The following is a 21,470-nucleotide window of genomic DNA, read 5'->3' on the forward strand; positions in this document are numbered from 1 at the left end:
GTTACCTGGGAAGATCTTTTGTCTTCAACCCTATATTTTGAAAATACTTTTTCAGCGTTTTAATTTAAAATACATCCCTATTTTTTTACTTTCATGGAAAAATAGCCACCGCCCTTAATTTTGAAAAGTACATTAATCATCCCCTTCCAATATTTTCGTGAATTGGCACAACTGGACTCTAGCTCCATCCGAAGGCAAAAAGTTAATATCAAATTTTGACATTCCAGGATAGGAATAGTCAAACTATTTTTGGATTTAATTTTGAAATAAAAAAAAAACAATGAAATGAAAAAAAAGGAAACACATTTCATGTTACTGGACACTTTCCTACTTTCCCAAGTACACGAAAAACATAGAAATATTGACATTTTGAGGAAGGTGGAGGTTGGCTTAAAGCATCTTCTCTCTTATACAGACCTGCTCACAGAATATAACTAGAAGTTCTCGTCAAAAGAGAGACCCACGATGAAGAATTTTTTTTTCTTTCCTTTTTTTAAGAATTTAAGTTCAGTAACAAGAAGAGTATTTACAATTAAGGAGCCTGCACTGTTGTTTTTGATTCATACCTGTTTTGCTGGCATTCATTCTGAACTTTGTTCAGGCAATCTTGCATTCTAGTTGACCAATTAGAAGCCTGTAATTTTCCATGTTTTTTTTTTTTTTACCGTTTTTAGTTTTGGTTAGCGTTTATTCTAGTCCCTGTATTCCCATGCCAAAAGGATCTCTTGTCGGGCACGGTCAGTGAATTAATTAATTGCCCTAATTAATTAATTTGATTGATTGCCCTAATAAGTGCAATCAAAACAAAGATGACGCACATGACTTGTTATGCCTGGACTATATTTTAGTCATACCGGTGGATGAAGTTCAAATTTCACAAGACTACAGCAACAAAAATATTTTATATTGACTAACTTTCAAGCGTATTTTATGATTGACCTATCAGAGAAAAAGCTTAAGGCAAATCTTTTAGAAATTAGAAGAGAGAACCTTGAAACACATTTTTTTTGGGGGGAAGGGGGCAAATTTGGAGGCAATTTTCTTAAGTCAAGTAAAAATGACCAAGTGGAAAATGAAAAATAAGCCATATTGCCATATTTGCCTTTGCCATAAAGGCAAAAGTGTACTAAAGAAAACAGATCTGTTTCTATAGATACTTTAATTACATATGTTCAGGAAGGGTGTGCGAAAGCACAGGATGGCTGGCCCCCAGCCCCCCCATTGCACTTACTGACTGAGGGCCACGAAGCGGAGATCAACACCGCCGGTTTGGACCTTAAGGGTCTAGTGCCGTCATACTTTACTTAATTACGTAGGTCTACATGAGTTTCGACAAGATTTTGAAAATATTAAACTTAAGATGGGGGGTGAACTGGGGTCCTGGACAGGGTGTCCCGAGGGGGGGGTGGGAGGGGTGCGCGGCCCTTCCAACGTTTTTGGCATTCGTTAAGGCGAAAATTTAGGCTGAAATTTTGCAAAATTGGCCGGAATTTAGCAAAATTCTTTATTTCTGCAAAAAATTCGGCATAAATCAGGTAGCGATTCGGTAAAATTTACAAAGATCGCCCCCAAATGAAATGACTCTCTGGATGCACCTGGTTCTGGGGGGTAAATTGAGGCCTAGGGGCCAGTTCCTCCCCCTTACCCCCTAGCGAATTAAGCCCATGTAGGCAATACTTTAAAACGAATTAGCGATGGCGCAAACTTTTCAAATCAATTTTTTGCTGTTTCAATTTTTTGCTTCTGTAGTAAGAGTGTGACGATGAAATCAAGGAAAAACACATATTGTTCATAAATCTTGCCTTTTTTTTGCTACAGCGGTTGTGGCTGCAAAAAAAATCTGACACTGACAGTTGTGGACAAGTGTGGCTCACGCATTAGCTAGAGCACTCAAAATTATATTGGGATTAAAACAGAAGCACATGAAGGGATGAAGATCTTTGGTTAGCTAACATGCTTGTGAGTTCACCAGTACGGAAAAAGTAACCGACTGCAAAGGAACAGAGACTTTCTGTACCTTTTGTATATATAAGGGTAGGAGCAACAAAAAGACCAGACATCTTATAACTATAAACAAGTAGTGTAGATATCATAAAAGGAAAGACAATTTTTTTAGTTCATTTCATGCTTTTATATAAAAGTTTTTCAATTTGCAGGAGCAACAAAAAAGTTTTCTTCTAGCCGGGACGGATTTGTACTAAGAGTATACTCTGGGCTTAAAATTATGGGAGCTCAAAAAAACGAGTTTTTCTATCTGTATGATGAATCTAGCAAAAGTTGCAATTCATGTATTGAAAAAAAACATGAAAAGTCTACCCGTGTTACCTACTTATAACGACCATTTACCCAACAGATGGTAACACTATTTTTCTAATTATCATCCTATCCTAAATTATGAGGATAAATCCGAGATTACAGGAATTGCAGAATACTGACGGGATTTCAATGAAGATAATAGACTCAAGGACGATATACTCAGGGGGAGGGGGGTTGGCTTTTTCCAACTTTAAAAAACACTTTATTCATATGAATTTTGGTTACTTTTCTACGAGTTGGAAAAAAATTTCGGGGGGTTCAACCCAGGAGCCCCCCCTGGATACATCATTGGAAAGACTGACAGTTAAATGTTAAAAAACAAGATTCGATTATTTTGGCAAGTTTCTTGCCTCATTTTAATATTGCAGCATTTTAAAAGTTAACATGTATTTGAGAATAAAACAAAATATACAGTAGCAGCACAAAGGTATTGTACACCGAGGACAGATTGGCACTGAGAGTATACCCTGGACATAGAATCAGCTTCAACAGATTACTTGGTCTTTTCAACAGTTTCGTACATATCCAACCTCTTCTGTTTGATGAATGGGATTTGATTTCTCACGTCTTCGAGGAAGTCCAAATCTGAAAGATAACAATAACATAAATAAATCGACCAAGAAACAGACGCAACCCTTGTCATTTTGAGAGTGGGAGCGGACTTATGCAATCTAGGAAATTGTTTTGGTTGTTAAAGAAGCTCTATTTTTACGAGGGATTGACGTATGATAAAATCGGAACCTATAGCACTAAAGTACTTAGAGAGAGGCTGTAATAGAGTTCAGCCGAACAATATCCATCCGTCATGAGAAAAGAGTTATACATCATTTATCCTGACAAATGTCTTGCCTCGTTTAAATTATTTCTCGATCATTAGACCTAAAGCGATCAAATCCACTTTTTGTCATTTTAGAGGTGAACAAAAATGGACTCTCAAGTATTTTACGGGAGTTATATTTTTTAAGGATTAGAATAAAAAAAAAATCCCGTAAAATTTAGCATGTGTGATACGTGTTACTGAACAGTGTGTTTCATTTGGAGATTAAAAGTTTGATTATTTTCAGCTCCATGAAACCTTAACTTTTAAGTATATATATAGCACCTCTATTTATTGGGAGAGAATTTGCTACCCGCTAGGTTATCTCCCCCCCCCCTACGCCCTGATTTTAAGAAATACCTTTTTGTTTTTTTTGTTGAGAAATACCCTTTTTGGTACATCCCTTGAAAATACCATTTTCTGATATTTTACTTGAAAGAAACAAAGAACAAAACAGAATGGCCCCCTTCTTGATTTTGACACATATTTTTACCCTTCTTTCTAAAGTCTTGTGAATTGGTATCTCTGGAATGATAAATTATTATCTGTACCCAAACTATCTGGCACCACGATTAACTTTTTGTGTTTACTCCTTCTTCCATGTTGATCCGAATGACGTCTCATGGGAGGTAAAAAAAATGTGAACCCGAAAATGACTTCTGACCGTTCGTTTTGTAAAAAGATACATCAGCCTCCACCAATAATACTGCCTCTTCGAAATATTGGCCCCCCCCCCTGGCATGAGAATGGTTTCTTTGGAAAAAATATTCTTCTCAAGGGAGGCCCCCTTTTTTCCACCTCTATGTATTTAAGCGTAGGAATGTAATATTTTATTTTATACTGCGAATATTTCCGAATAAGAAGAAAGATTTTATCCCTTCAACTCTCATATTGCTGGCTTAGTCATGATTTGTTTCTTGAAATGAAAGGAATTTGGGAGGCAATCCCCTCCTTTATTGATCTGAAGGATCTCTGAGGCAAGTTTGAAAATGAGGCAGTTAGTTCAGTTGAGGAGGGAGAGGGATGGTCGGCGGCAGGCAAAGGCGATTGGATAAATATATTTTTTTGCATTTTCACTAAAACAAAAATCGATAAAACAACAAAATTGTCTCCAACTTCTATTTTATTGTTTTTATGAATATAGGTATGTACGAGCTGAGGATTCTTTAAATTAAATACGAAATATAGGAGATACAATTTATTTGCAATGCATTTGGATGGTAAAAACAATTTTGTAAAATATTTGTTAGGGAGGGATTGCCAAAAAAACCTCCTTAGTTTGAAAAACATATTTATTCTTCTTTCTAAAGTCTTGTGGATTGGTATATCTGGATGATAAATTATTACCTGTACCCAAACTATCTGGCACCATGATTAACTTTTTGTGTTTAGTTTTTAATTTTATTCTGCTTTCTTAGCATTCTTGTACAAAGGGGGGGGGAGCTGACATACCCCCGAAACAACATTGCACAACATTGCAACAAACAACGCTTTACTAATAATTCCGAAACTATGTCATTGCATTGCGCTATCATTTATAGAATTTACGTAACGGCTTGCACGAGGAAGAAATTTCCTTCCTTCAAATATGGCCGTCACCCCTAAAGATAATCGTGCCTTAAGATTCTTGCTTACAAGTCACTGTCTACGATAAAGAAAAGAAAAATGAAAAAGGTCAATGTTAAGCCTGCTAGCACCTTGGCCGTAAAGATCATCGGTCTAAAATTTCTTGATCAGTCTTCTTTGCTGTAGGTACCAGTTACCTACCAAATTTCAAGTCATTCCAGACGCATTAATGTGAAAAGTGCATGCCACTGAAAATTCACCCTATATATTCTCTTGTGTCAGGGCCAGTGGACGCAATTCACAAAAATGTTGAGGGAATGTATTTTTCAAAAATCTTGGGAGGGGAGGATTTATTTGGTTTTTTTAATTTTCCCAATGATTACGCCAAAATAGGGCATTGTTCAATGGAAATACCAAAAAATGTATTGTCTAAATCAACAGGGAGTAAATAGCCCCCCCTCCTTATCGGCAGCACTACTCATGGTAATTGTCCAATAAGTTCGAAGCGGCAGGGAAAGGTCAGAGGAGGCGATTACACCTATGAAAACTCCCGTTCTCATGTCCCTTTGGCCCAAGGTACTTCCCGCATGAATTCCAAGCTAATCAGTGAAAAAAACAACCTACATCTTAACTTATAATTTGGTGGTTAAGGCGTTGTTGGAGTGCCAAGGGCCCTTTTTGTATCTCCAGTTCCACAGATTAAAAATGGCCGTGTACTTTAGTTTGAGACAAATAAACAAACAAGTAGAACAATAGGTTTTTTTTATATATATGTATAAGACACTGGAATGCAGATTTAAATGAATATTTCGACCCTATATCCAAGGGCCGTCCTTTATGGGAAAATCCAAGGGAAAAAACAAATATAAAAGAAATCATATTAGAATTCAATCGCTAAAACTAAAATGTTTTACTTTAAGGAAGCTCAACCACGACTTTGGTTGGATTTCCTTAAAGTAATGATGCTAGGGCTGTTTTTAGAAACATTTTAGTTTGAGCGATTGAATTTTAATGTGAATTCTTTTATATTTGTTTTTTTCTTCATTTGTTTTTGCTGAGGACGGCACTTGGATTTAGGGTCAAAATATTCATTTAATGTTGCGTTCCACTGTCTTAAATGCAAAATTTCCCTATTAGTCCTGTCTGATGTCAAAATATTTGACAGCATAATGATAATTGTATAATGATGCATTTGGTGACAAATCTGCATCCTTAGAAATTATCTGGAAAAAATATATTTTCTACATCATCCCAGTCCATTCAATTTGATTTTTGTGTAGCCTAATCTGACATAATTTCTCTTCGAGCTTACATTTTCATGGCTTCTAATGGCCTAAATGTACCTTTAGGCTTAAACTAGAATGTTACAGCACTGGGTGCATTTCGGGTCACAATCATAATAAATGATCGTTAATTTTTTTTTTTTTTACTGAAATTGGCTCCACATCGCCAAACTAAAAAAAAGAAAAACAGGCCCCGTGCATTACTAAGATTTGTTCTCTATTTTTAAAATAATTAAGTTATTTTAATTCTGGTCGGGAGTTGAATTAAAAATGGGCGGGACATAATAAATCTTAGCCGACTAGAAAGTTGATAGAATTTTGTGCATAGAATGTTGCAATTGATGCAAGATTATATTTTCTCATATATTTTGATTATTTTTCTTATTAATAATATAATTAAAATTGTACGCTTTTATAGGGATATCGGCAGTTCAAACCCCACTGCTTGATTAAAAATAAGTTTGTTAGCGCACCTCAACTAGCATCTTCTGATGTTAGCCAACTTGTGACTGAAGTTTGACTGACCTAAGGGATGTTCATTCATTGGGGTAAATACCACATTTCTGGGAATGCCCATTTTTAGTACTTTAAATGAGGGGCTCTTTGCACAGACAACTCTTTAACGTTCCCCCTCCTCTCTTTCTATATTATTTTTTCGCTTTATAAATTCTTACCAATATCAGCCTGAATGATGCCCTCTTTTTCATCAGTTTCAGTAAGAACTGTACCCCATGGGTCAACAATACTGGAATGGCCCCAAGCAATGTAACTTGCGGTTGTGACCCTAGCAGGTGCAGCTCCCACCACGTAAACCTAAAATAAGAGAAAAAATAAGTATTAGTGATTATGTACCTTAAAATAGCACTTAGAACCAGTATTTGGCCCTGGGACCGAAACAAAGCATACTCCCCCCCCCAAAAAAAAAAATACAACAGAGAACCTTGTACCATCACTGTCGGATCGTTTTTTTTTTCATTACTTGACTTGATTTATTGACAAAATAAAAAACAATACATACACTTATTCCCGTACTGCCAACACGCCAGAGGCTATAAAAGGTCAATACGGGGATTTGAGAAATCAATCATTTGATAAAAATATTGAAAAGAATTTGACAAAAATATAATCAAACAAAAATATCCTTTTTCTAATATCATTAAGCAGAAAAGTAAACAAACAACAAGCAAAAAAAAAACTAAACAACAAATAATGTAAGCATTTTTTACTGTAATAATGTAAGCATCTACTCAATAAGATATTTTTAAGTATTTTTTTTTTCAGAACGAGATTATCGAAATCAATGCTTCTATATATTTGGGCAATATACGAGTATTCCACATATTCCACATATGAAAGGAAACAAATCACTTCACAAGATTATCGCATATACCTTATTCAAAAAACATTAAACGGAAAAACTAAACGAACAAATTTAACTTACTCAATAAGATTACTCAAATTTAACTCAATCAATAAGATATAAGATATATAAAGCCAAATATACTCCATGAACGCCGTAAAATAACATAAAGGCACAGATAACATAAACTTTAGATAGATAGATAGATAGATTTATTTTACATATAACAGTAAAATAATTACATAACAATCTACAAATCCCCACAAAGGCTCCATGGCCTGTAGGAGGGGGATTATGGAAAGATTAAATAAACATTAAACATTTAAACGCTTTAGATTTAAACAATATAAACATAACATTAATTGTTATGACCTGAAATGACCTGAAATGGAAAACTTGATACCATTCGTAAACAAATCTGCTTACTGCTTACTATGATACCCTTAAGACCCTTACCGTAAGGTCTGTTAGGATGGTTGTCGTCCTCTAAGACCGAATTTCCAGAACTTTCAACTACGTTAAACAAAATGGCTATCTCAAAATTTTGATTGCATGTGTTTGGGGAAATGATGCGTGTGAGAGGGGCGGTAATCATTCTCCAATCACTGTGAACTATTAACAATGGCCCCAGCCCTTTTAATATCCAATCAAATAAGCACTGTTGAAGCTTCTACGACAGAACTTTCAATAAAAATCTTATATGCCCCCAGGGCATAACTTAAAACCCTTGCCCTGAGGGCTGATGGGGGGTGTCATCCTCAAAGACCTAATTTCCAGAGCTTAAAACTACGTTGAATAAAATGGCTGTCAAATATTTGATTAGATGTGTTTGGGGAAAAGGTGGGCGTGAGGGGCGGGTTAGCTGCCCTCTAATCACTTTCGAATATTAAAAATGGCACTTCGATTTACAATCGAATGAGCCTTTTTTAAAGTTTCTACGACAACGCCTTCTATATAAAAACTTATATGCCCCCAGGGCATAACTTAAAACCCTTGCCCCAAGGGCTGTGGGGGACTGTTCTCAAGAACATAATTTCTATCTGGAAATCAACTACGCTGAAAAAAATGGCTAACTCAAAATGTTGATTGGATCTGTTTAGGGAAATAGTGGGTGTGGAAGGGGTTTTAGTCACCTTCCAATTTCTTTCGAATATTAAAAAGGGCACAAACCACTCCTGGGTTCCTATGACTGGAATCTAGTTCGAAGTTTTTCTGATTTCTTCTTCGATACGACGTCCACTGCTGAACGGGAAAGAATAAAAAAACTGCACATGGTGCCGAAATCGCTCTTGTGAGCCCCCAGAGCCAAACTTAACATCCCCGTCCTGAGGGTTGTGGGGGAGTGTCCTCCTCTTTACTTAGTCCCCGTTTCTTGTCTCGTTCTCGAGTGTCTCCGTTCTTTAATTAGACAGCGCGATCGCGCTGCCTATGATTTATACAACAATTTTCTATGTAAACCTTATATGCCCCCAGGGCATAACTTACAACCCTTGCACTGAGGGCTCTGGGGGGGTTATCTTCCTAAAATACCTAATTTCTTGAACGTTCAACTACGTTGAACAAAATGGATATCTCGAAATTTTGATTGGATGTGTTTTGGAAAATGGTAGGCGTGAGAGGGGCGTTTGTCGCTATCCAATCACTTTCAACTATTAAAAAATGCACTAGCCCTTTCAATTTATAATTGAATGAGCCCTTTTGAAGTTTCTACGACAACGCTTTCAATAAAAACTTTATATACCCCAGGGCTTAACTTACAACCCTTGCACTGAGGGCTCTGAGGGGGTTATCATCGTAAAAGACAAAATTTCCAGAACTTTCAACTACGTTGAACAAAATAGATATCTAAAAATTTTAATTCGATATGTTTGGGAAAATGGTGGGCTTGAGAGGGGCGTTAGTCGCTATCAAATCACTTTGTACTATTAAAAAAGGCACCAGCCCTTTCAATTTCCAATTGAATGAGCCCTTTTGAAGTTTCTACGCTTTCAATAAAAACTTTATATACCCCAGGGCATAACTTACAACCCTTGCCCTGAGAGCTGTGGGGGGAGAGGTTGTCATCCTTAAAGACCTAATTTCCAAAACTTTCAACTACGCTGAACAAAATGGCTATCTCAAAATTTTAATTGGATGTGTTTGGGGGAATGATGGGCGTGGGTGGGTGGCTAGCCCTCCAATAACTTTTGACTATTAAAAAAGGCACTAGACCTTTGAATTTCCAATCGAATGAGCCTGTTTTGAAGTTTCTACGACAGCGCCTTCTATAAAAACCTTATATGCCCCCAGGGCATAACTTAAAACCCTTGCCCTGAGGGCTCTGGGGGAGTGTCCTCCTCAACAACATATTTTCTATCTGGAAATCAACTACGCTGAACAAAATGGCTATCTCAAAATTTTGGATGGATGTGTTTGGGAAAATGATGGACGTGAGGGGGGGCTAGTTGCCCACCAATCACTTTCGACTATCAAAAAGGGCACTAGCCCTTTGAAATTCCAATCGAATGAGCCTTTTTTGAAGTTTCTACGACAACGCCTTCTATAAAAACCTTATATGCACCCAGGGCATCTTAAAATTTTGAATGGATTTGTTTGGGGAAATAATGGGCGCGGAGAGGGGGGCTAGTTGCCCTCCAATCACTTTCGACTATAAAAAAGGGCACTAGCCCTTTGAATTTCCAATCGAATGAGCCCCTTTTAAATCTTCTATGACAACGCCTTCTATGAAAACCTTATATGCCCCCAGGGCATAACTTAAAAACCTTGCTCTGAGGGTTGTGGGGGATTGTCCTCCTCAAAAATATGTTTTCTATGTGGAAATCAGCTACGCTGAACAAAATGGTTATCTCAAAATTTTATTAGATGTGTGTTGGGGGAATGATGGGCGTGGGGGGGGGGGGGTGGCTTGTCGCCCTCCAATAACTTTCGACTATTAAAAAGGGTACTAGCCCTTCAAATTTCCAATCAAATGAGTCTGCTTTGAAGTTTTTACGAAAATGCCTTCTATAAAAACTTTATATGCTCCCAGAGCACAACTTAAAACCCCTGCCCTGAGGGCTCAGCGGTGTGTCTTCCTCAAAAACATATTTTCTATCTGGAAATCAACTACGCTGAACAAAATGGATATCTCAAATTTTTGATTGGATGTATTTGGGGTATTGTTGGGTGGGGGGGGGCTAGTTGCCCTCCAATCACTTTCGACTATCAAAAAAGGCACTAGCCCTTTGACTTTCCAATCAAATGAGCCTTTTTTTGAAGTTTCTACTACAATGCCTTCTATAAAAAGCTTATATGCCCCCAGGGGATAGGCTAACTTATAACCCTTGCCCTGAGGGTTGTTGGGGAGTGTCCTCCTCAAAAACATATTTTTTAACTGGAAATCATCTACGCTGAACAAAATGGATATCTCAAAATTTTGATTGGATGTGTTTGGGGGAATGATGGGCGGGGGGGGGGCTAGTTGCCCTCCAATCACTTTCGACTATTAAAAAGTGTACTAGCCCTTCGAATTTCGAATCGAATGAGCCTGTTTTGAAGTTTCTACGACAACGCCGTCTATAAAAACCTTATACCCAAGGGCATATCTTAAAACCCTTACCCTGAGGGCTGTGGGGGAGTGTTCTCCTCAAAAAAATATTTTCTATTGGGAAATAAACTACGTTGAACAAAATGGCGATATCAAAACTTTGATTCGATGTGTTTTGGGGAATGAGGGGCGGGGGGGGCTAGTTGCCCTACATTCACTTTTGACTATTAACAATGGCACTAGAACTCTCGATTTTCAATCGAATGAGCCTGTTTTGAAGCTTCTACGACGACCCCTTCCATATGATGTGCCCTGCTCTAAAGGAAAAAATAATACATAGTACATTGTGCCAACATCGTTATTATATGCCCTCAGGACATAACTTAAAACCCTTATCGCGAGTGTTGTGGGGGAGTTTCCACATCAAAAAAATGCTATATATCTGGAAATTAGCTCCACTGAACAAACAGAATATCTCAAAAGTTTGAAGGGTTATCGTAGAAAGAATGATGGGCGTAGGAGGGAGGGATAGGTGCCCATTTGTTATCTTCGACTATTATAAAGGGCACTGGCCACTCAAATTTCCAATCGAATGATCTATTTCTGAAGTTTCTACGACAACTCCTTCGATACGAAGTGCCCGGCTGAAGAAAAAAAAAAACAAAAAAAACACAAAATTGTGCCCACATCGTTTTTTACTTAGGCAGCGCTAGCGCGCTGCCTATGATAAAGTACATAGCCATAAAAGGCTAGTTTCTCCTTTATAGGCTAAAATCGTCAAGTTCTACATTAGTGCGAGCATGTGCACCCCGATATTTGTTTTAAGCATCTTAGATTACCCCGAATCCGTACTCAAACAAACTGCAGCTGATGTGAGCCACCCCTCCCTTTTTTAGAACGATAGCGAGCCTTGAATCTTATGACTATTGCATAAAGTACTGAAAATTACGACATAAAAGGAAAGGATTTAGGATATTTATCTGATCTAGCTAAAGGTAAGGATTCCGGCAACAGCGATTTTAGGGGGGGTGCCAGTTGTGTGAGGTACACCATGTCGGTACAACTAGTTCTGAAGCATGTACACAGATAGGAGATGCGTTGGGCAGCATTGCCTCGCTTTTCTCGAAGTACAAAGAGTCCAGATCTACCATAAGGAATCATAGCCCCTGGATCAGCTATTTAGATCTTATCCATACCGGAAACGACTATCTTTATGCTGAAAGAGCTGCGGACTGGGGATCACAATTAAACGCCAAAAAAAGAGATGATTCGAATTTTCTTTGCATCTGGAAACCACAAATACGCCGCAGCTGCGCTTAACTATCTAGAAAAAATGCTACGCCTGCCTGAAAAAGCGCCAGAAATTCACAGAGAGTTTGTAAGTGGCAATTTTGTTGTTAGGAAAACAACCAAGCCGTTTTGCAGCATTGCATGCGAACTGGTTTTAGAGTCGACCATGAATCTGGACATCAACGGGCATCGAGGAGTTTCTGGTATCGTTGGTGCGACAGCAAATGAAAATGCCAGGGATCGATATCTGGCTATTGTCCCTTTTCTCACAGCAGTCACCAGAACGCTGAAAGCAAACCTGAATATGGATGACGAGGCAATGAAGCATCATGAAGACGAATCTGACAATAAAAGGCAGAAATTGGGCTATGGACTTGGTAGAGTTACTCGGAAACCCATTCAAGACGACGAGAACATAGCTACACAACTTTATGACAGGGGATAGAGCTCCAGAATCCGTATCAAATAGTTTGCTGAACTTCCGAGACATTGGCTTCGAAGCCATGAGCTCATATCTCGAAGGGACATCCACGAAAGTAAAAGTTGGCATGGTGCAAACTTTCGCCTCTGTTGCCAAAAAAGAAAAAAAACAGCCAGAAAAAAAAACTTTGGGGAAACTGAGCTGCTTAAACGAGCTCTGCATATTGCAAATTCAACACAAACTTCGTCCCTCTGTGAGCTTCTGAAGTACGAGCTATAGCAATATCCGGCCTCACTTGCAGTATTATCGTAAAGTCGTAGGGAGCCTAAGCTACGTACTGGTACAAAGTCAACTGCCCTGAACTACGTTTTGCAACAGTCTGGCTTGCAGTCATGGCCAAAAATGATTCCACATAAGGTTTTTGAAGACTCCTGGATCTGATTATTTAGTTGATGCCATGAGTGTCATAAGGTGTTGTCGACCAGAACAAAATGAGACGCTAGCAGATTTTGGAATAAAAGTTTATAATAGGATTCTTAGGAACATACCCAAAGCTTGTCAGTCTATCCATTTGGTTGGTGACAGGTATGACGGTCATAGTGACGATAGAACTCGTGATGACTACTCGTTCAACCTCAAAGAAGCATCTAGCTGTCGAGAAAGAAGAGAAGATAGTAGAGGAGATGTTTCCAGACCTCTTACTTCCACCAGCAAAACTATAACAGTCTGGGATGAGATTTACCGTAGTCATTCAAACGAAAGCCGACTGTTGAACGCTCTATTCAAGGTCTAAGAGTACAAAGTTTCAACCTGTCGGATGATTTATCTCAATAGAGGTTTAGAGAGTCGACATAGAGCTGTTACCGTTTTGTCCCATGGAAGCCCCGTTCTCTCGTCTGGCTATGAGAAAGCAGACACTCGGGTGTTATACCACACAGTAGTTGCCGCAAGACGAAAGAGCACACTTGTGATAATACAAGCCAACGATACTGATATCGTCTTACTAGCTGCATATTACTTCCAATATCTTGCTAGTCTTAGCCTCAAGCAGCTCTGGGTTAAGTTTCCGTCCTACTGCATACCTATTCATACGGCAGGACAAAACTAGGAGTAACATTTTGCAGCGACTCGCCGCTTGTCCACAGCTTGCGGGTATGTGATACCACAAGCTTTCTGTATGGAATTGGAAGGGTCCGCTTTATTCGAGCTGTGAATTCTTTGGAAACTCTGTTGAGGTCTCTAGGTGATGCAGTTTGAGCCCTTGCAGAGAAGCCATCATCTGTGCAAAGTGATGGTTTAGTCAACGTCTGTAAGCAGCTTGTGGTTACAGTGTATGGCAGACGTGCGACTAACTTCAATAGTTTGAATGACCTTTGAGCACATTTGTACCCAAGATTTAAGGATTTGCAGCGTTTATCACCAACTGATATCTCGTTTCTGCTTCATTTGAAAAGGTGCATGTTCCAGTCACTGATTTGGATCCAAAGCTACAAGCCCCGTATTGATTTACCTCAGGCTACCGCTATAGGCTGGAGAATTGAAGATCATAAACTGAAGCCAGACCTAGTTTCTGCGATGCTGCATGAGCTAGCATTGCTTTCCTTTTGCAATTGTGACAAGAAGAGGTGCAGCTCGCGCTGCAAATGCTCCAAAATAGGTTTCTGTGACAACGCTTGCAAGTGTGGAGCTGACCCCAAAAATGCCTATTTTCCAATGTGAATCAGAACGAGTCCGAAGACGAAGATGAAGAAGAAAGAGAGATTTGAGCCACCGTTTCATGTTTAGTTTTAAGTATTTTATTTTATACTTGTTTTGATATTAAACTGCTAATGCAGTCGTCTAAACCTTATTTTCAGCTGATCATGATAGTTACCATCTACTATTCAGTGGCCGTTGACCCGATCTAACCAATTGGATCATTGGCCCCTGCTATGCTGAGAATTAAAGAAAATAGTATCTTAAATCAGCCTTAGGCACCTCTGAACCACACGTTCACACGCCTTCGCCAGCTTGAGGCTCGTATATGAGCCTACGTAAGCCAGATGGCATCTACTACTACAGTAGTAGTAGTTTTGTTTTTCTGGTTAAAAATATTATTTGTATAGAATGGAAATACATGATTTGATTCAGAAAAGAGCGATCTATCGATTGGTGAGATAAAAATTATAGGTTTTATAGAAAATATTTCGAGTAAAACGCCACTATTCAGAAAATTTTCTTTTTTGGGGAGGGGGGAATTTGTTTGTTAAAACGCTTATATATTCTTACAGATTCAAGTCTCGACTTTGTTTTTATTAACAACGTGTAAAAGACATTCTGAAAGTTTGAATGATGTGAAGTTTGATTCGTTTTCTTTTTTTTTTTAATAGCTAAAAAAACAAACAAAAAAAAACTTGGTCATTGTAGGCTAATTTCTGAAAGCAATGACATTATTTAGAAAAAATAAATAGTTGCTCAAGAATTAAGATTTTTTGGAAAAGAGGCACATGGTTTGCCTTGTAAGGACGAGCAGATTTCAAATAAAGCATAAAAAAATATAGTTATGCTGGCAAAAATTTCAGAAAAACCAAAAAAACTAAGAAAAGTATATTAAAAACCTTGTTCTCAAAATTAAATAGGGGTTAACTAAAAAAATAAAGGTTGTGGGGAAGAACTAAAAATACCAGGTGAAAGTATTTTTTCTTAGAATTCAGAATATGTCAAGTTTATAAAGTTTTCATTTTATTTTACCTTGTAAAAAAAATCAAGAGCAGTATGACGTCATTATAGGCCAAATTTGACATTATAGGCTAAAATGACCATGTTCTACACACGTGCGAACTTGTGCACTCCGATATTCATTATCAGCGCCCCCGATTACTCTAGAATCCACCTTCAAACCAACTGCGGCGAATGTGAGCCACCCCTTGAAAGATAACGGTCCCTGGATCACTGACTAATGGTAAATATGTAATTTGGGCTATATTTTTGCACACAGGGGGGAGGGATAAAGTATTTGGATAATTTGAAGTCAGAAAACAATTATTTCTAGGTATATGGACACTAAAAGTTACAGAAGAATAGTGAGGTATCTTGAAATTATTTTATTAACTAAAAAAAAAAAAAAAAAAAAAACATAAAAAAAATCCCAGTATAAAGTAAATTCAATGTTTCATTTAAGTGTTTTTTTCCAAGTGTTAAATGTTTTTTTTTCAATCATTGTCTTTCCAAGTATTAAGTACTATTATTAGGTTAGTATAGTGTTTTATTGAAGTGTTTTATGATTATCGTTGATCAAAGTTTATGTTATTTATGCCTTTCATTTATGTTATTTTACTGTGTTCATTGCCGTATATTTGGCTTTAAAATACACTTATTTATCTATCTATCTGATATGCACAATAGTTGTACCAAACACATTTTGCATACAGACCCGCTATACTTTACCCCCCTCCCCCCTAATGTGCAAATCTGCAGCCCAAATTTATTTCTAAAGTAATGAAGAAATTAACGAAAAACCCGTGTGTTCCCGAAGTTTACACAGCGTAAACTTGAGTGAGTGGTGCATAATACACAAGTACGAAAATTCCTTCCCACTACAGAAATAAAAAAATAAAACTCAAATAAAATTCTCAAATTTGGAAAGCCTTATTTTCCACGGGGGGGGGGGGGTATTTTCTGGGGGGGTATTTTCCAGGAGGGTATTTTCCGTGGGGGGTATTTTCCATGGGGAGCTTTTTACGGGGGTATTTTCCGGGGGTATTTTCCACGGATGGGGTATTTTCCGGGGAGGGGGGGGGTAAACGCCGACCACCATATATATATATATATATATATATATATATATATATATATATATATATATATATATATATATATATATATATATATATATATATATATATATATATATATATATATATATATATATATATATATATATATGGTTCTATGTTTACCTAGGATGTGGTGCAACTGAGAAGAAAATTCGATATTGAATGGCTAATCAAACTTTCAAATGAGAATTCATTTTACGTTAGGCTTTCACCATGTATGGCATTATCAGAAATCGTATTTGTTTGTAAAATGTGTTTGTAAATTGGAAAAAAAAAAAAAAAAAAACTAAAGGTTTGGATTAACAAGTTCATTGCATATATAACTTGATAAGCATCTCTGGTATTCTATTAAGGTTCGTTTCTGGTATTCTATTAAGGTAGAGGGCAAAAAAGCCTAGCAAGACATGAATTCCGTTTAGAACAATTGCATAATCATTCACCTAACATAAAGAAAATTCTGATTTGAACTATTGAATAATCATTTACCTAAAATAAAATGAATTCCAATTTGAACGATTCCATAATCATTCAACTCACATAAAACAAATTCTGATTTGAACGATTGCATAATCATTTACCTAAAATAAAACAAATTCTGATTTGAACGATTGCATAATCATTTACCTAAAATAAAACAAATTCTGATTTGAACGATTGAATAATCATTTACTTAAACTAAAACGAATTCCGATTTGAACGATTGCATAAAAAATTCACCTAAGATAAAACAAATTCTGATTTGAACGATTGAATACTCATTTATCTAAAATAAAACGAATTCCGAGTTGAACGATTGAATAATCATTCAATATCGTTTTATTTTTATTCCGGTGACTTTTTACCATCATTTAGAAAGGAGAACTTTTATTTAGTGTTTGTCTCTAAAATTTGTCATTTTATACTTGCTTGTGAACTTTTTTATTATTAATTCTGCACCAAGGCTGTGCCCAGGATTTTTGTCGGAGGGGGTTTTACTAAAAAGAAATTCGGGGGGGGGGGGGGTTAAACACAAAAACCTAAAAAAAAACGCATACAAAATTTGTTTATATCCATTTTTGTTACGTTTTTACGAGTCAGACAAACATTTCGGGGGGGGGGTCAACCCCCCCCTCTGGGTGCGGCCTTGTTCTACACCAAGGATAGTTGAGCAGAGGATTCGACCAAACAACTGGCTATGATTATTCTGGTTTTCTTTGTTACGATTCTTTTCGTTTTCGCAAATATTGTAGAAATTTAAAATTATTACTGTCTATATTATAGTGCCCTTTAGTCCAATTTTTCCGATTCTATAAATATCGTTCACCTCTTAATCATAAGATAAAGACTTCTATGGATTAACTGAATGCTGAAAACCCTTCTGTTTCGGGAGAAAATTTTATTGTTGAGTGGATGGGTAAATGATGGACACCCTTCCAATTCTTTTCCCTACTGATACTTCTCACCCACTCGACAGAAAATTTTTAACTCTGATCTTAATGTGCCATTGTGGGCAGTCAAACCCACATCTTTTTTTTTTGCCATAAACACACAAAATGTTCAAACAATTAAGCGCACGTATTCTATAAATCTCCTTTTCTCATTTTGGCAAAAAGTTTAAGTGTTCTCGAATTTTTCTGGTTTTGCGTGGATTAGTCTCAGTTTAAGTGGATTATTCCCAATCGGTGCAGTCAATTGTCTGCACCGATTATGCGTTTATTACGCGATTTACGCGAACTTGTTAGTGTTTATTACGCGACAAAGTTAAAATAGCAAAGTTAAAAAAAGGTAGAAAGTAAAGACAATATTAAATGTCCTACTTTAACGAAAGAAAATCATTTTGTCTTCTTAAGTATCACCGTGTAAGTTTAAGAACGAATTTTTATGTAAGATTTAAAGAAAACGGACAAAAATTATTCGAAAAAAGTTTTCCTTATCAGAGGCAACACTGTAGCGTTGCCTATAGTAAAGGCCATACGGCTCCAATGTTTAATTATTATTATTTATTATTTATTTTTTTTCCCAGAGGCACTTCATACGGAAGGGGTCGTCGTAGAAACTTCAAAGGGGGTTCATTCGATTGGAAATCGAGAGTCCTAATGCCCTTTTTAATAGTCGAACATGATTTGAGGGCAACTAGCCCCCCCACGCCCATCATTCCGCCAAACACATCCAATCAAAATTTTGAGATAGCCATTTTGTTCAGCGTAGTTGATTTCTAGATATAAAACATATTTTTTATGAGGACACTCCCCCACAACCCTTTTGTCAAGGGTTTTAAGTTATGCCCTGGGGGCATATAAGGTTTTTATAGAAGGCATTGTTATAGAAACTTCAAAACAGGCTCATTCGATTGGAAATTGAAGGGCTAGTGCCTTTTTTAATAGTTGAAAGTGATTGGAGTGCAACTAGCCCCCCCTCCCATGTCCATCATTTTCCCAAACATATCCAATCAAAATTTTGTGATAGCCATTTTGCTCAGCGTAGTTGATTTCCAGATAGAAACTATATTTTTGAGGAGGACATCCCCCACAACCCTCAGAGCAAGGGTTTTAAGTTATACCCTGGGGGTATATATGGTTTTTATAGAAGGTGTTGTCGTAGAAACTTCAAAAAACGCTTATTCGATTGAAAATTCAAAAAGCTAGTGCCCTTTTCAATAGTCAAAAGTGATTGGGAGGCAACTAGCCCCCGCCCCCCACCCCTTATTCCCCCAAACACATCCAATCAAAATTTTGAAATGGCCATTTTGTTCAGCGTAGTTGATTTCCAGATAGAAAATATATTTTTGAGGAGGATACTCCCCCACAACCCTCAGGGCAAGGGTTTTAACTTATGCCCTGGGGGCATATAAGTTTTTTATAGAAGGCGTTGTTGTAGAAACTTCAAAATAGGTTCATTCGATTGGAAATTCAAAGGGCTAGTGCCCTTTTTAATAGTCAAAAATGATTGGAGAGCAACTATCCCCCCACGCCCATCATTTCCCCAAACACGTCCACTTAAAATTTTGAGATAGCCATTTTGTTCAGCGTAGTTGATTTCCAGATAGAAAATACGTTTTTGAGGAGGACACTCCCCCAGAACCTTCAGGGCAAGGGAGTTAAGATATGTCCTGGGGGCATATATGGTTTTTATAGAAGGCGTTGTCGTAGAAACGTCAAAAAGGCTCATTCGATTGGGAATTCAAAGTGATAGTGCCCTTTTTAATAGTCGAAAGTGATTGCAGGGGAACTAGCCCCCCCCCCACGCCCATCATTCCCCTAAACACATCCAGTCAAAATTTTGATATAGCCATTTTGTTCAGCGTAGTTGATTTTCACATAGAAAACATGTTTTTGAGGAGGACAATCCCCCACAACCCTCAGGGCAAGGGTTTTAAGTTATGCCCTGGGGGCATATAAGGTTTTTATAGAAGGAGTTGTCATAGAAACTTCAAAAAAGGCTCATTCGATTCGAAACTCAAAGGGATAGTGCCCATTTTAATAGTCAAAAGTGATTGGAAGGCAACTAGCCCCCCCCCCCACGAACATCATTCCCCCAAACACATTAAATCAAAATTTTGAAATAGCCATTTTGTTCAGCGTAGTTGATTTCCAATTAGAAAATATGTTTTTGAGGAGGACAATCCCCCAAAACTCTCAGGGCAAGGGTTTTAAGTTATGCCCTGGGGGCTTATAAGGTTTTTATAGAAGGCATTGTCGTAGAAACTTCAAAAAAGGCTCATTCGATTGGAAATTCAAAGGGATAGTGCCCTTTTTAATAGTCAAAAGTGATTGGAGGGCCACTAGCCCCCCTCCCACGCTAATCATTCCCCCAAACACATCCAATCACAATTTTGAGATAGCCATTTCGTTTAGCATAGTTGATTTCCAGATAAAAAATATATTTTTGAGAAGGACAATCTCCCAAAACTCTCAGGGCAAGGGTGTTAAGTTAATCCCTGGGGGCATTTAAGGTTTTTATTGAAAGCGTTGGCGAAAAAATCAGGTTTGATTTTTCAGAGGCATGTAAATTAAGCTGTCTATAGCAAAGGCCATAAGGTTTCAATGTTTTATTATTATTAATTTAAAAAAAAACCTTACATAAAAATAAGTTTTCTAAGAAGAGTAAAGAGCCATGTTGAACTCAGGACAAACAGAAATTAATTCCTATTATAGTTAAAACTCAAAAAGACAAGAAATTACTGTTAAGGAATAAACAAAACCCCGAACGAACAGAAATTAAAATTAATTATCTCAAAAACATAAAGATAACCGGTGCAAACATAAATGAATGAATAAATCCCATCTAGCTTCAATATTTTTTTATTACTTTCCCCCCAGAGCTGCTTTATCTGCAAGGGTTAAAAATACCATTCTGTTAAAAATAGTTGAAAGGTTAAGTAACAAAACCCTGGCGTCGACAAAACCCCCCCAAGGCCCGGGGGCAGGAAGAGATTCTCGTATGAACTTCAAAGAGGGCTCATTTGATTGGAAATTGTAATTTCTAGTCCAGCTCTTAAGAGTCAAAATTGATCGAAGGGCAAATAACCCCTCCACACGCCCTTTTTCTTCACCTCTTCCTTTGAACTAATTCTGTTTATAACTGAAGGTCCAATGAGAGTTAAAATGTTTTGGTATTAACACACACCTATTAGGCATCTGCTCTCCTTCCTAACAAGGAAAGAAACAGAGAGTGGTAGGCAGTGGCGGATCCAGGGGAGAGGATACACCCCCACAACCCTCAGGGCAAGGGTTGTAAGCTATGCCCTGGCGATATATATGGATTTTATAGAAAGCGTTGTCACATAAACTTCAAAAAGGACTCCGTCAATTGAAGGTTCGTATAACTAGAGCCCTTTTTAAAATTCGAAAGCGATTTGAGGGCAAATAACCCCCCTCTCACGCTGATCTTTTCCCAAAGCACATATAATAAACACTTTAAGATAACAATTTTATTCAACGTAGTTTTAAGGTTTGTAAATTAGGTCTCTGGGGATGACAACTCCCCCACAGCCCTCAGGGCAAGGGTTGTAATTTAAGGATTCTCCAAATCCTTCCCATTATTTTATATGGAAGGGATGCTCGTATAAACTTTAAAGAGGGCTCATTTGACTGAAAA

The 21,470-nt window shown here is 37.5% G+C and overlaps 1 protein-coding gene across 1 annotated transcript in view; it reads right to left on the minus strand.

Moving 5' to 3' along the window:
* Positions 1-2,645: 2,645 nt before the first annotated feature.
* The window catches only part of LOC148953877 (omega-amidase NIT2-like), a 60,189-nt gene continuing 41,364 nt past the window's right edge, over positions 2,646-21,470 (minus strand). Inside the window, exons 6-7 of the mRNA XM_089085670.1 lie at positions 6,657-6,795; positions 2,646-2,901 (exon numbers count right to left, since the gene is read on the minus strand). Coding sequence (XP_088941796.1) covers positions 2,810-2,901; positions 6,657-6,795 — 231 coding nt within the window. The 3' untranslated portion in view covers positions 2,646-2,809. The remainder of the gene's footprint in view (positions 2,902-6,656; positions 6,796-21,470) is intronic.

Source organism: Artemia sp. Qi Xiang Cuo, chromosome 3 (genome assembly GCF_049724085.1).
Source record: "Artemia sp. Qi Xiang Cuo chromosome 3, ASM4972408v1, whole genome shotgun sequence".
NCBI lineage: Eukaryota > Metazoa > Arthropoda > Branchiopoda > Anostraca > Artemiidae > Artemia > Artemia sp. Qi Xiang Cuo.